At 45.0% G+C, this 15701-nt stretch overlaps 1 protein-coding gene across 1 annotated transcript in view; it reads right to left on the bottom strand.

Moving 5' to 3' along the window:
• Positions 1 to 4254: 4254 nt before the first annotated feature.
• The window catches only part of T265_04961 (hypothetical protein), a gene marked incomplete at both ends in the record, with an annotated part of 21404 nt that continues 9957 nt past the window's right edge, over positions 4255 to 15701 (bottom strand). The window contains 4 exons of the mRNA XM_009169838.1: positions 4255 to 4368; positions 8545 to 8606; positions 11322 to 11397; positions 14036 to 14127. Of these exons, the coding sequence (XP_009168102.1) occupies positions 4255 to 4368; positions 8545 to 8606; positions 11322 to 11397; positions 14036 to 14127 (344 nt within the window). The remainder of the gene's footprint in view (positions 4369 to 8544; positions 8607 to 11321; positions 11398 to 14035; positions 14128 to 15701) is intronic.

Here is a 15701-nt window from a genome sequence, read left to right as displayed (position 1 = left end):
TGACCTATCATTATCACGATGTATTGATTCCCTCTGGTTGCTACCGGAAAGGGGCCAATGACGTCAACTGACCACAACTCGCCGAATTCCGAGACAGGAATTGATTCCACGGGATGAGTTGCCCCTGTCGTATCCACTTTCATTAGTTGACAACGCTTACAGGACACCACATAATCCATCACCTCACTCCTTGTCCCGGGCCAGTCGTACGTCTTGGTGCACCCTGTATGTGCTAACTCGAGGCATTCGATGGTAAGCTTCCGACTCAGAACACGAATTATCACGGGCAGCACAACGTCCGAATCAGTGGCGTTCCAGGAAATTATGCCAGCTTCATTCAGCCCCAGCCGACCCAAGTGGCTCTGGAACGTTTCCAATTCCTTGTCTCTCTCTCCGTTCTTAGCGCTCCTTCCATCAAACAAGGTGGCTGCAACCTTTTGTAACACGAGATCCTGCAGTTGAAGTTGCGCCAACCTTCTGGGATCCAGTTCGACGACGAGGCTATTGGCCCCAAACATGATTCTGGGGACCTCATCTTCAGCCTCTGGTCTTGACAGCCAATCAGCCAAGTGGATATCCTTCCCTGGCACGTGCTTGGTTGTGAATTCGTACTCCTGCAACCGGAGTGCCCAGTGCGCGAGCTTTCCGTGAGAATCTCTGGTGGTCCGGACCCACTCCAGGGGTTTGTGATCGGTTTCGACATAAAATATCTGTCCAAAAAGATATGGCCTCCACTTATCCAGTGCCCAGACGATTGTTTAACATTCTTTCCCCGTGGTCGAGTACTTTGGTTCGGTATTAGTCAGGCCACGACTGGCAAGTTTGATAACCCCATTGCTATGCTTTAGGACTGCGCCGATCCCGCGATCACTGGCGTCCATTGCAAAAGTGAACATCTCTCCGACCCTGGGCAGTTTGAGGGTCAGTTGCTGATCCGACATCCGCGCTTTGACACGCTCAAAATCCTTATAGGCTTCTCCAGTCTATTCGAATTTCCGATTTTGCCCGAGCAAGTCGCACAGTGGCACAGCGATCGTGTTGAAATCCTTGACGAACGAGCTGTAGTATGTTGTTCGTCCAAGAAACTGTCATGGAGACCGCTTTGAATAGGAAACAGCACAATCCTCGAGCTTTGCCAATTTTTCGGGCAGTGAACCAACTTCTCCGTGACCCACCTTATACCGCAGTACTGCCACCGAACTCCGCAGGCCAGCCTCCCGGATCCACTTCAATACAGCCTTCAAGTAAACTACGTGCTCTGGTTCCGAATTGCTGTACACAATGATATCGTCTCCGTACACGGCAACATTCTGGAGCCTCTTCGTTAAACGAAGCATCAAGCGCCGGAATATGAATGGGGCCCCAGACAAACCAAACGGCATTTGTCTAAATTGATATTAGGTGTCCCCAACTGTAAACGCCTTTTTCTCCCGGTCCTCCGCCTCGATAGGTAGTTGTCAGTATCCGGAACGCAAGTCGAACACAGTGAAATATCGGGAATGCTGGAGGGAATCGAAAATCTCCGCAATCGAAGGTACAGCCGCAAGCCGGTTAGCAGTCAGTTCAGTCAAGCGCCGGAAATCAACATAAAACCTGCATTTTCCTTTCGCCTTTCTAACAAGCACAACTGGGGCAGTGTACGCACTATTAGCTTCTTCGATTATGCCATTCTTTAACATCTGAATCTGCTTATGGACCGCTCCCGTAGATGGAGCGTCAACGGAGGGGGCCAAAAGGTCGAAAGCGTTCTGATGACAGGGGAATTTCGTGTTCCGTCCACCTGTAGAAGGCAAACGGATCCTCATCGCCCGTGAACATTTCGGACCGTACTGACGGTACATCACAAGAGGAGTTTTCGGACGCAGCCCACCCACGGCGGCGCCTGAGTACCCTTCAAGCTTGACTGCGCGATACCTTGTCACCTGCTTTCCCTGCTTTAGGTCAGTTGCGGAATCTGTGCCCTTTAGAAAATCCGCCCCCAATATTGTCTCTTCTACGTCGGGGCTGATCAGGAACACGTTCTGCACGGACCTGTCGCGTAGGCGTATCGAGTGCATTGACAATCCGTCAAACTTCAGCCGATATCCACCCACAGCCCTCACGGCTAGCGTGCACGGTCTGCGTTTAGCTTGGTTCGCATCCACCTCAGCGATACGTCTGCTCCTGTATCAATCAAACATGAGTCACTTTTCACGTCTACCTTGACAGTGGCTTATATGGTAGCCCGTGTCAGTACGCTAGTCGCGGAGCATCTAGGAAAATAGAATTACTCTAAAGTTTTATTATTCCCAAGTGACCGAGTACAAGGACACTGATTCTTCCCGTGGCCAGGTTTTCCATACATGTAGCACCGGCTCGTTCGAGCGTGCCTCCGTGATTCCGTCTTCACGGCTGCAAGCTGTTCAGCGAGTTGGTCCACTTTGGCCTGCGGTTCCTCCGCTGGTGAACCATCCCCCTTCTCCCGTGACTGAAACGTGGCCAGCGGTACCTCGGGCAATTCCCGGGCCAGACGCACCAGCTCCTCCGCACTCAATTGGCCAGTTGCCCGCGCCAACCGCAATTGCGCACCAAGCGCCGGCTGCACACCTTCGACGAACTGGTCTGACAGCAACTGGTGGCGCGACCCTCCCTCCAGTCCCGGCAACGCGCGATCCAGCGGCTGTTGCAGGCCCACGAAGAACACGATCGGGTTGGATCTTGGCGTCATCCTGGCCATATTGAACCGCCTCATAGCCTCCTGGTGGTCGGCCGGTGTGTCGAACTCCGCTACAAGGACTTCCTTCGCGGCGGCCTAGTCCATCTTCCGAGGGCCTCTAATGGCTGCATCCAGGGCCGCCTTCACCAGGCCCCTAGAGAGAGTCGTCAGAGACGCCAACTTACACAGGTCGGTCTCCAGTCCGGTAGCCTCCGCAACTTCCTCAAAATCCTCCAGGAAGGTCCGAACACTCCCATCCGCAAATGGTTGTGGCCAAGAGATTCTCATCCTTATCCTAGTCACGGCACCAAACGAAAGGAAGAAGGCCTTCTTAGTGAAGTAATTTATTGGGAAATGCCGAGTGACCAGTTTCGGACTATTGGACAGGAAAGCAAAACCCTCATATGCACCTTTATTACAAAAACTGAACATCCATCTTCTCTTGCATTCGTCCTCCTGAACTTTCCTGGATATTTAACTGAGTGTTGCTTAAGTTCAAGCAAATGCTACAAAGCGAGTCCACAAATCTACAAAAGGTCTCCCTTTTCAAGCGAATTTACGAGAAGAAAAAATACTACTACCGTGCCTCCCACATCAGTAGTATCACCGTTACACTACGTTTGTCCGATGACCGCGAAGTGTGGTTCACTGCGCCTAGCTATATCTGGAGAAGGCGCTCGACGCCTGTAACATTAGGAGATCGTCCCGCTTTAAACCGTGGCCAAACTGCCTAAGTGACTTTTTATGAAACCACTGGTCTCCGGTCCACTTTATGAGCTGAAGGCTATCCTTATTCTACCGCATAATAGCACAGCAAGGCACGAGCACACCTGACAGGCAGTCTTCACCGAAACCACAGTGTTTTAGAAGAAAGGTTTCGTGTTCGAATGCGATATTCCTGTGCTTATTGATCTTGTAAATGTACCAGGCACCTTGAGTTGGATAGAAATTGCGAGTTTATGAGTTGCCCGCTGGTCAGAAAATTACACCGCTGAGTCTATCAATAGCACCATTTGACTCAGCGCTGTTTATATCATTTCATACACACGATGATTTTTTTGTTGTGCTGAAGTGTCAAGTATGGTTGTAATGGCTTCATACACTTCGATAGACATTTGCATAATGGTTCGTTTGCTTTCACTCATGCCTTTTGCCGCCTCTTGCGGTGGTACGATAGCGCCAGGTCTAGGTTAGGTTGTAATCGACACAAGCGTCAACTCTGGAGTTTCTTTTAATTCCAAAAGCTGGGCAGTCACGGATGGGAAGTCGGCCGATCTATCAAAAATATAGAAATACCAATGAATTCCGCAATCCTTCACGGGAGTGTTAAAAGTAAACGAAGTGTGGCTGGCTTCACACAACGGTAAGGTTAGCTGTAGGGTGCAGCCAAACTATTGCTGCTCTTCTCGTGAGCACGGGAATGGCACAAGGTCCTAGGTAAACAAGGTGCGCGGAACGCTTTTCGTGTCTAGTAAGGATTAAGCAAGCTTCGGCAAGCAAACTTCACAAGTCGATCCTATTCTTACGCTTTTTACGCAAATAAGCGGGTAAAAGATACATCAGAATCTATGTGTGTATTCATTTTCTCCGAATGCGATATATGTTCCACGCAATTCAAAGATGGATGGCGGTTTGCTACCAACTTCTGGTGACCCATTTTCATTACAGAATGTCTAAAAATTAAATGTACTTGATTTGAAAACGATTACAGGTTAGAATGTGAGGGTAAGCATTCAGTGGCACGATATCTAAAATGTGTTATCTAGGAAACCTAAAGTTTTCGCACCTAAATATCAATTTGCGGGTTCAGTGGATCTATACTTAAAGGTTTTAGTGAGGACCTTCGGAAATACAGTGTCAAGACAAAAGTGCAATGCAAAAACTGGATGCCTCTGAATTTTTGTTTAAACGAAGTGAACTTTTCCCCGGTGAAAATTATAAAAATTAAACGATAGAGTTCTGTGGGATCCCATTAGCTGCATAATGCTCCTTGTTGCAAAAACTTTGAGAGCGAAGTAAAACTTTTTGCGCCAAATGTTGCGTTTTGTTTCGTGTGTGCTCACAGCAAAAATTATCCTAATTTACTTTCAAATTTTCGCAGCCCACCGAATTTCATTGTCCACTGTAGCAATCATTCTCCTGGCGAAAAAGTCTGTTGAAGTACCTACCCAGCATCGGTGAGACCTTAGGGGGCCTAAGTGGAGCTGAAAAGTTTGGCCTCGTACTTTGAAGTCAATTGCCTGTCTCTTTTGGTCCATCAGGGACAAAATTCGCCTTTCGAATTCCGTTGTGCGAACACGGAGCGCCAGTTCCGTAAGCTTCCAGTCTTGTGAGATCGGCCACTAACAAACAATATACCGCTGTGCCGTGTAAGTTATTCATAAGGAACACTGTCCAGTGTGTTTTCATTGCAAGGGGAAGGATGTAACACGACCTCAACAAAAGCCTCATCAACGTGCTCATGGGAGGTGAAACTTTTGGCCGAGCGTCATAATAGTAATTTGTTGGAATTTTGGTAGCTCGGATGCTTTCATCGGTTGTTGATCAGAGTGCGCACTGATGAAGCCTCTTCGTTTGGAAGCGAAGTTTTGCGATTTGATTCAAAACGTTCGCAAAATGGACAGCTACCTGGTCAGCAAAAAACGAACACCATAATATTCAGGGCTGTATATTGTCCCGTGTGCACTTGGGAGAGCCGTGATCGCCAGTAGGAATGATGCAATTGTGGCTAGTGAAAAACGTGAAAGGTATCCAACGAGGGGAATATTTAATATCAAGCCGTTGAATGATATGTCGTTTTCACCAGATTTTACATATCCTTATCAGTTCATTTGTTTTAAATATGACCTCGGGTTTTGTTTCAGAAGAGCCTCGTAAACGATCGGTAGTTTTTTATTTGGGCAACGCTTGGCTTTTGACACAAAAGCTTCATCAGGCCAAATGAGTAGGTCAGCAAGTTGGCCAGGTTTCAAGGCAGACGGGGAGTCAATCAGTAAGTCCTCTTCATGTTATCACACTAGATCAGTGCCTCACACTAGCACCTGAGGGCTAGTGTAGCTGCCAAAATCTTAAACCGCTGGGCTGGACGAGTTTCAAATTAGTTCCGACCGACCCTTGTTCCTTTTTCTTCCGCTTCAACGTGCTTTAATTGTTGATTCACCTCAGGTGCCACTGATAGATTTTCCATGATCTTCGTGAGCTTTTGAGTGCTGCGACGATTTAATTGGGGGGAGGGTCTGGGTAAGGTTAAGTGGAATCCAGATGATGACTACTCATCTTTCTGACAACCGCACACCAACACTTGTAAGCTCTATTGACCCAAAATCGTTCTCCACACGCGTGTCAGTTCTACGCCTTCCACTCTGTTACCACTGGGATGCTTGGCGATTTCTACCGCCCCGGCTATCAGTCTCTGTGACGTTGACCGCGGTCCTTGCCTCAAAACCTAAACATTTTCAGAATATGTTTTTTGTTCCGTGTCCAGTGTGTGTTCCGCAATTACCGAGTCTTTCAATGACGCTTGATATTCATCTGCGTTTCACGGCGGCCTGTTTATCTTTCTACTATGCTCTCCAATTCCGATTTGAAGTTCTCTGGCCATCTGTCCTATGTAGACCTTGATGCAGTCATTACGGTTAATTTTGTAGACAGCCCCTGGTTTTGTTTCCCGGGAGGCGATCCTTCAGTTACACCACTGCAGAGCGCAGTGTTCCCCCTCTGGAAAGCTACTCTTATTTTAGCCATGCTTAGAATTCTTCGAATGGCCTCTGATGTCCCTGGTTTATATGGAATAACAGTGGACCCGATCCATTCCCTGTTGGGTTTCGCTACCGGTAGCCGCTCAGTATTCGCACTGCGGGATTCAATTTTCGAAATTTACGACGTGCCCTGTTAGACTGAAAGGGATAAGCAATTGAGCTCAGAGTACGAGTTCCGTATTTTGAGCACTATTTGGATATCCTGGGATGTCAGCGATTCTAGGAAAGTATTCCACCAGACTTTTTCGCCAGGGGTATGATTGCATCGGTGGACAATAAAATTCGGTGGGCTGCAAACGTATTACTGTAGATTGGGATGGATTTTAATGTGAGCACATACGCAACAAAATGCAACATTTCCGCGCAAAATGTTTTATTTCACTAGCAAAGGTTTAGCAGCTAAGAGCACTGTCCTTCACTTTGGGCCGTTGTCCGATCAGCTTCTTCTGTGTACAGGTCCCTTACACGCCTAAACACTGATGAGGCAATAGTGGTGATTACCGACTCCGGATAGGCAGACGAGTAGTTCAAAACTGCTCCAGTATCGGTCGGCTTCTCGTACACTGTGGTCTTTAGTTTCCTCCCGACCTTATGTGTCATGCACTCTAAAAGGGCCAGTTTACCCGAGGTTGACTACATCTCCATACTAAATGTGATGTGTGGATATTTGTAAAACTCACTAATCTTGTCTCGTTTTATCACGACAAAAGTGTCATCTACATAATGCCAGAATACCTTAGGTGAGTATGAGAATCCGGCTAAAACGCTCTGTTCAAATTCCTCCATCAATGTGGTTGCCAAAACCGAGATATTTGAGATCCAATTGCTAGACCTTGTGCTTGGGTGTAAACCACGAGGTCGAAAACGAAGTGAGTGAGATTCGGGCATGCTTTTGTGCCCTCCACTGTTTCATCCACCGTGAGCTGTGTCCATTCTGAAAGGGTGGTATCTGCTAGTAGCGGTCGCTTAGTTACTTATAAAGAGTCCCCTTTTGGTACAGTTGTACATAACGAATTGTCAATGCAACTTACAAGGATGTCATCTGGTCCAACGGTTATCCCCACTACTTTGTTGGCAAAGTCATACGATAATGTAAGTACTGGATTTCCCGGTGAGGGGTTTCAAAATACCGGCCAAGAATCTGGCTGGAACTGGGGAACCTATTCCTTCTATAATCGGTCTCACCGGGATGGTTGGATTGCACATTCGGTACCAGTTGCCTTGCCCCAAGTGGTTTATCAAGGTCCGCAAATATCTCCCAACTTCAACTCTACTCCTATTCATTATAGATGTAACATTCGCGTTATCGATCTCCTGGTAATGACCTTCAGCTTGACCTTCTGTGGATAATCACTCTTGTTCAGCTCTACTCCTATTCATCATAGATGTAACATTCGCATTATCGATCTCCCTGTGATGACCTGTGGATAATCACTCTTGTTCATTACAACAGTGGCCTTACCCTTATCTGCCTTTGTAATCACCATGTTGTCCGCCTGTTTTAAGGTGTTTAACTCTCCTCGCTCCGTTGGTGTAATATTTGGAGCTCTTGGCTGCTTGGACTTTAGAACTGTGACCACCTGTACCCATAGCTCATCCGCCTCTACTGATCTAGTGTGATAATCTAAATAGGGCTTACTGATTGGTTCCCCGTCTGCCTTAAAACCTGGCCAACTTGGTGACCTGTTCACTTGGTCTGACGAAGCTTTTGTGTCAAAAGCCAAGCGTTGCCCAAATAAAAAATTACCGGTCGTCTACCTAACCCTTCTGAAATGACGATTTCTCAATGGTTTCCAAACTTTTTCGAAATGATCACGAGTTATCCAAACATGGCATCTGATCACCCCTTGCAGGTTAGCTTTTAAACATTTGGGCATCGTAAACTACTTCTCCTCACTAATTAATGCCGATGCGCTGCTCCCTTGTGGGGAGAATTTAGTTTGTTAGTTCTGCGGGAATGAATTGCAATTGAGGTTAGTTCAAACATTCTCATGTAATAGTTCAATACAATATGGAAATTTTCTTTGATAAGGCTACCAAAAATGAGTCTTCCAAATAGGCGAACACTGAAACTGAACACTGGAAACCTACCAAAAGAACTGAATACATGTGTTCTATCCAGACATCAATTTCTTCACTTTGAACAATTGCATCTGAAAAGATATTAAAGGTCGACTAGATAATCACCACTGGTTGCAAATCACATGTTTTCACTCATTTGTTCACCCTAATGAGACACCCAGAACTGTCAAATTTATGGTTTCAATTGTACCATCAATTCATGACGGGATGGTGTAAACAAAACATCAAAGCATACCGACTGGGGAGTAAAATCTGTCTTTTTCAAGCGTCGTTTTTGTTAACTCTGAACAAAATTAATATCTCGTAAACGAAAGACGTTGTCTACGCAATTGAATCAAACATAGTAATCGGCTTTGATGAAAACCGCACAGTCGAGAAGAACTGTTGCTAGAACTTACTTGTTATCGTGTCAAGTTGTACACGTCACCCTGCATAATTTCTAATGCACAGTGCGTTTAAGAACCCAGATTTGAATTTTCTGGAGAGGTTAAAATTTTAAATTTACTGCACTGTAAGCGGTAGCACTTTATTCTCGCGCCGGATGTATTGGGAACAAGTCAGTGAGCCTTGACCAGTTAGCTGATCGTAGACTAGGACAGCTGGCGACGCAGAAGAACTGTACTGTTTCATCCTTATTGAGTATCATGAGCAGTGTGCATTTGACGAAACTCCAGGGATTTTTGAACCCGCGACTCACCAGACTATCAGTATAAACAGTTGACTGTTCGGCCACGAGCCCGACAATATCAGTGCGATTACTTGGGTATGACGCAATACCACTCATCCTTCGCCCACGGAAACTCCATGACCTATTGGCTGGCTAGTCGAGTAGTGACTTATTAGTCGGAAGTTTCGTTCACTTTGTGAAATCATCTTTCCTCCGGGCCTTTTTTGAATTATTTGTTGTGAGAAATAGTATAGGGAAACGTAATTTTACACGACAAATCGGTGTACTCTGATGTGTATTCTCGGAAGAATCTAAGTAAAAGTCTACCGTGGAGATGTTACGAGAAGTCAGTCAACGGACGAGTGCCAAGGAAATCAGTGTTAGAGACCATTTGCACCCTATTCAGTACGAGCCAAGTCGAATAGATTGGGCACTGTTTGCGGTAATTATTAGATTTGATCAGTAGCAGATATTCGTGATTCCGATTCATTTGCTACTGATGTGGGCCACTCTTGGTGACTGAAACGCTGAGCCACAAAAGGCCCCGCCCTTAAAGTTGTGTTCTTGTACCGATAATCAAATTTATGAAATCGTCGTCGCTTTCCATTTACGCACGTTTGGTTTCCAGTTAACTGACCAAATGAGTGACCAAAGAGACGCATTCCGTGTCGTACGCAAAGATTGGAACACAGTTGCCAGAGAGATGATGTATCTGGTTTCACTTAAGTGATGGGCTATAAATAACTCCAGCAATGATCATCGGTAAATTTGAAATTGCAATAAGAGCAACTGCTCTCTCCATGTGCTTTTAAGCAAACCGGAATGTGTCTGAGTAGACCAGGACGAATTCGCTTCTCTATCTCGCCCAGGAAAGCGACCGTAAACTCGGATGTAAATGCTATTAGGTTTAAGCTACTGATGTTCTCGAAATTAAATTCAGATGTTGGAAATCGGTTTGATAGTGTGGTTTATCCGGTTAACTATAGACGACTGTTAAATTACTTAGCGACTATTTTCACCTCCCATGAAACTCTTCAGGTAGGCCTAATCCCTTGAGTGCGCATCAACATTACTTTTAATGAGACATAAATCTGTACCCAAGTGTTATCCGGCCACTCAACTGAATCTCTATTTTTTTTATATTCTTAAGTCAGCTGTAACTGAGCTTGGGGTAAACTAGGTGGCTGTTGAATATCTTTGGCACAGCATTGAATCGCAATTTATTCTGCTTAATCAGTTGGTATCAGAAAACAGGGATTAGAAGAGTGCGAGCAGAAACCGGCGATTTTCTCAGGACATTTCCGGTGATTGAATTGTAGCCATGTACGCCTGATGAGACGCAACGAAATGTTTTTACTTCACTATCCTCTAGAAATCCGTTCTACCCGCACGACACATCCATCCACTTGAGGTGGAGTGAGCTAAAAATGTAGGTTTGGAATCCTCAACCGCTTCACACGTAGCGCGTGGTGCACATTGTTGGGCCGCTGACGATGACTTGACATTGTTTTGAACGGCTGGTAGAAGGGGACGGAAGGGAGTTGAAATTGATGATGTGTGTGTCATCCTTCTGTTTGCCTGGAAGGAATTGTTTGCGTACATCAAAGTGTGATGATGGTTAGGTAGCGCCAAGTCCCTCTGCCTGCTCTCTCCCTCCTTAGTTCAACCTTCGAGTTTTATAAGTTAGCGATGATTAGCGATGAATTATCAGTCTGACCACTGATGTTACTGTGTATAGTGACGAAGTGAGTGAGTGGAACAAATAAGCGGATTCAGCAAAACAGTGCATGCAGTGTACAGCGAAAGGTTATGAATGAATGAGGTAGAAGCTAGACGTAGATGGTCTTCGACCGGTAAAGTAAAGATAGGTTTAGGCGAAGCTACACATACCGATCGTTTGTTTCTATCTAACATATAGCACTTCAACGAGTTGACTGTCGCGGATATGGGCAAACAGTGCGAAATTCTGGTGAGTTGACTGCTCAGTTCTGGATCACAGTCCACTTTTCTGAGCAAATCTGTGGTTTGTGTAGAAGAGCCTGTACATTCGATCTTTTGGTTCGTATATCCTGTCCCTGTATTCTTTAAGTATTTGTTAAACATGTTGAAAGGAGCTTACCAACAGCGTACAGTTTTTCGACGATCTCGGTCAGAAATGCCTGCAGTAAAATGGACTCGAATATGTGGTGAGCCGTCTGTGCAAATCGAACGGAGAGTGAAGAGAAAGGAATAGGTTGTAAAGCTACCGCTGTATCGGCGAAATCTTGATGGAAAGTTGCTGAGTGGAGAAAATACTGACGAATAGCAAAGTAAAAATGATTCGCGAGGTGAGAGTTCAGAACAGGCCCATCCTGAAGAGTACCACACTTCTAAACCGTTAATGCATTCTTCCAGATCGCGTTTCAACAATATTGCGTTCAGTTACTCTAAAACCAAGTTCATAAAATTGTCTCTGGGTTACCTTATGACAGGGTAGAGAATCCGTCTCTATGCTATTGGAAGTTTCTAAAATTTTAATCGGTTAGATTTTAGAACCTTCTAGAAACTTCCGATGGCATAGAGACACCTCCCCCACCCTGTCATAAGGTAGGGTGAGGAAGCCGTCTCTATGCTATTGGAAGTTCCTAGAATTTTGATCGGTTAGAAGTTCACGCTGATGTAACAGATTTTTCGTTTTTGGAAGTCCGTTTTTGGGTGGAACAAGTATACCGAGATTTTTTTGCAAAACATACACTAAAACAACGTAACACTTGCCGACACCCTGGGGATTACTTTTGGTCAACCGTGAGAGCCCGAAAAGTGTTTCGTAACATAAACTTTATACTGTTTGGATACAGTGACAAAAGAGAAGAATATTAAACGTAAATATTCAGAATGTCAATCGCTTGATCCTATGCAACCAAACGACCAGGAGTCGTGGTATCTGAAAGTAAAATACTGAAGTTACCACTTCCTTGATGAACCCGTTCGTACTTTTATTGGCATTTGAAACCCGGTGCAACACAAGGTCGCATATCACCAAGGGATTTCACTTATTGAATGATCGGGCTAGGTTCTGTCAGTTATGGAAGTCACTATGAAAGTACAGTACGGGGGGCATTTTCGACCATTCAGTCGAGAAACGGAGTAAGACCAATAGGTTAACCTTCGTTTGAGACTACAGCCAGGTGCTGTCATTGATTAGCGAGGTCGAATCAACGGAGGGAGAATATGGAAACCCTACCACCCCTGCCAAACTTGAAATGTTGATTTTCATCGCGTGATCTCTCAAGAGAACATCAATTCGTATTCGGTGCATATGAATGACAAATGAAAAAGTAGCAGAGAAACGAATTAGCGTGAGTCGAGACTCGAATGAATGCACATTGACGTGCTTGTTAGAATCATTCGGAACAAATCATAGTGTATCAAACATATGACCAAGTTATTAATTTTTGTTCCCTAGTACCGCATCAAAATGCTAGAAAACAAGTGGAGTCTGAAGTTACGGCATGTCTCTGATGCGCAGTTTTTGGATCAGTTAAGATTCGTAGTGTTCATTTAAGCATAATACGATGTCCCGCAAATAATTTTAACCCGAACAAAGTGACGAGCGATGACAAAGAAAGTTGTTTCCTCGTCTGCCACCAAAATCGTTCAAGCATCACTGCAACCTGACGAACTGAAATTCGCTCGTATGCAACCTACCCGTGGAACTCGCTTATTGAACCATTCGCGTTGAAGTTAGCAAGTTGACTCGGTAACTACAAGGCTTTCTGCTTCGTTTGGTCTACTGGCAGGTCGAAAACCATATCGGAAATTCCCAACTCTTGTATTCGGATAGTGCATTGCCTGGTTCACCAAATACAATCATTCGCACATCAGTTTGGTGTATCACTGTAGGCTCATTTGAATCGCAGCTAGATCTCTGATGAAATGATGCCTTATAAAGAAGTGAATAACTTGAGTCTCTTATTGAAAACGAATTGGTATGCAGATCAGTGAATTTCGTACAGTTAAGGTTTACGGAAACTGGGAGATCGCGTCTACCTGATGAGATCCAAGATGGACGAAATCTGTCGTAAGCTGTCGAAAGATTCCTAGCAACCTAAAGACTATTTTTCTTCATAAAAAGGCATTGCCTTATTCTTTCCTTCATAGTATGTTTTCCATAAGTTCCACACTTGGTACACATTGACTACCTTCTATTGAGGTTGTCGTATAAGTAACTTACCGCCAAAGATGACGCACATGTCTTCCCTTCTCGCGTATACGAGACAATGATGTCGAATCTACTTGAATCTACTTGGACCATCGATTATCGGACTCAAAGTTCTACGCTCACTGCAAACCAGCATCACCTTACTGACTTCTGTGAATGAGAATGAACTCAAACAACTGATTCTGAAATGTTCTAAGGCTACAGGTGGCATGCAAATTCCCAAGGTGAGGCTCGACGTTACAGGAGAGCCCATATTTCTTAAGAGACGGATTATTCCATTTGGCTTACGCGAGTCTGTTCGTCAAGCATTAAATTCAATGTGTGCGAAAGGAATACTGACTCCTGTCGAGTCATCAAATTGGGCAACTCCGATAGTTTCCCCACTAAAGGCTGATGGTATTACTCCGAGAATTTGTGGTGACTACCGGCTTAAGCTAAATACGCGGCTACTACAACGTACATCCACCACTGAAGAGCCGAAAGAGCTAGGTTCAATATGTTGACCCGCTCCCATTCTCAGTCGGTTCGTGATTTCGTGTTACATTAACTTTCAGAAAATGGTGGCTGTTAGAACCGGCACACAGAAAGAAATGCGGGAGCATTTGTCAGCTGTTCATCTATTCAGAACTTACCGGAAGTAGAGCAAACATTAGACTAATTGTTGGAATCGTAAAAGTGAAGAATGTTCGCCAAACTTCACCAAGTTTCTTGAGCAACTCCTCCCCTGAACAGAGATGGAATAAGTTTTTCAGAACACAATTTAACAGGGGAAAAGCGTCATTTTGTTGCCAGAGACTGAGAAGTATCAGAAGTCGGCAGACCCGTGAGGACAACCAGTTGTTCTCTCTGTGGTGTCGCTCCAATGGCGATCGCCTGCCAACCCTGATTTCCCGATAAAAAATGGTGCTAAGCTTTCAACAAGAGGTTGGCCGGCAACGTATTAGGTTGTTTGCAAGTATTCCACTTTGAAAATATCGTCAGAGACTGAAAAAGTTCTTTCTCGAAAGCACCTCAAAGTAATTTCTGAGATCACGTTACTGTACCTTGTGCTTAGAAATTGTTATCTCCAACTAACGTTGCAACCATGACGTAACCAAACGACTTGAGCCATGTGTGGATATTCGGCTATTCACTCCTCGATAAAAGTCAAAGAAGTATCCGTGCTTCTATCAAGACAACCTCAGTCCTAGTGAATGGATCTGCAAAAAATTGGTTAAAGGTGACGGCCCTGTCGGAAACCAAATCCAGAATTTACGATGGCGATACACCGAGTATTGTATCAGGACAACCTCAGTCCTGGTGAATGGATCTGCACAAAAATTGGTTAGAAGGTGACGTCCCTGTCGGAAACCAAATCCAGAATTTACAACGGCGATACACCGAGTATTGGACCTAAAAAACATCAAAGGGTGAAAAGTTCTACTGCCAGCCCATGGGAAGTTCGACAGTGCTTTCTGATCAGCTTTTATCAAAACCTCTGTAAAACACTAGGTTTCTACTTTGTTGATTTAGGACAGTCACCAACTCGGTTTCGAGTTCCTCAGGTTTCATTAGACCTTTCTACGTGCTATTTAATCTTTGAGATCTCCGTCTGGTGAGGAGACTTTGAGATCTCCGTCTGGTGAAGAGACGGAATACGAACCCATCAGTGTGACAGCCCCACGAAACGTAACAGAAGCCCACGGTGGTGATGAGAGATAACTGAAGCATTACGCTATGCTGTTCAAATTTCCCGCAATTCTGGTTGGGTACAGCCATGACGGAGAATTTTAAGTTGACATTGTCTGGAAGTGCGCATCAGAACCCCTCTCATTCGGACTCCAAGTGACAAGAGATTCAGTTCAAGGACATGCGTTTGTCTGGAGCAAATGGACTTTCTTGTTTTTCCTCTTGCCGATTTGTGCGCGCCTCATGCCCACATTGGCAACAAGCACTATTCTCTTAAGGTTGGTAAACTTACACCGGAAATGAATAGGTGAGAAATGTCGGCCGGCCAATAAGACTCTGCTGGGAAGGAGTTGTATGGTAAATAATTCCACTGGGTACCTTGAATAGACCTGAGGGGATTATGTGCACAGCACAGCGCACTACCTCATGAAAGTTAAGCGGCACCTGCTCCACTCTCTCCAAATCGTTTCTTCATGATGTTTTTCCATGACCTTTTGTTCTTCTTTTTATCCTCATCAGAGGTGATAGTACTGGAAAAAAGACGGTGATTTACTGACTCACTGACTGTGTGATCAGCTGTTCTTTTGACTTTTGTCTTCCAATTTTGTTGTTTTCCGTCCGAATTTCAGT

This window comes from Opisthorchis viverrini (genome assembly GCF_000715545.1).
Source record: "Opisthorchis viverrini unplaced genomic scaffold opera_v5_89, whole genome shotgun sequence".
Lineage (NCBI taxonomy): Eukaryota > Metazoa > Platyhelminthes > Trematoda > Opisthorchiida > Opisthorchiidae > Opisthorchis > Opisthorchis viverrini.
The sequence above is the reverse complement of the archived record's forward strand: the minus strand, read 5'-3'. Positions and strand labels throughout refer to the sequence as shown.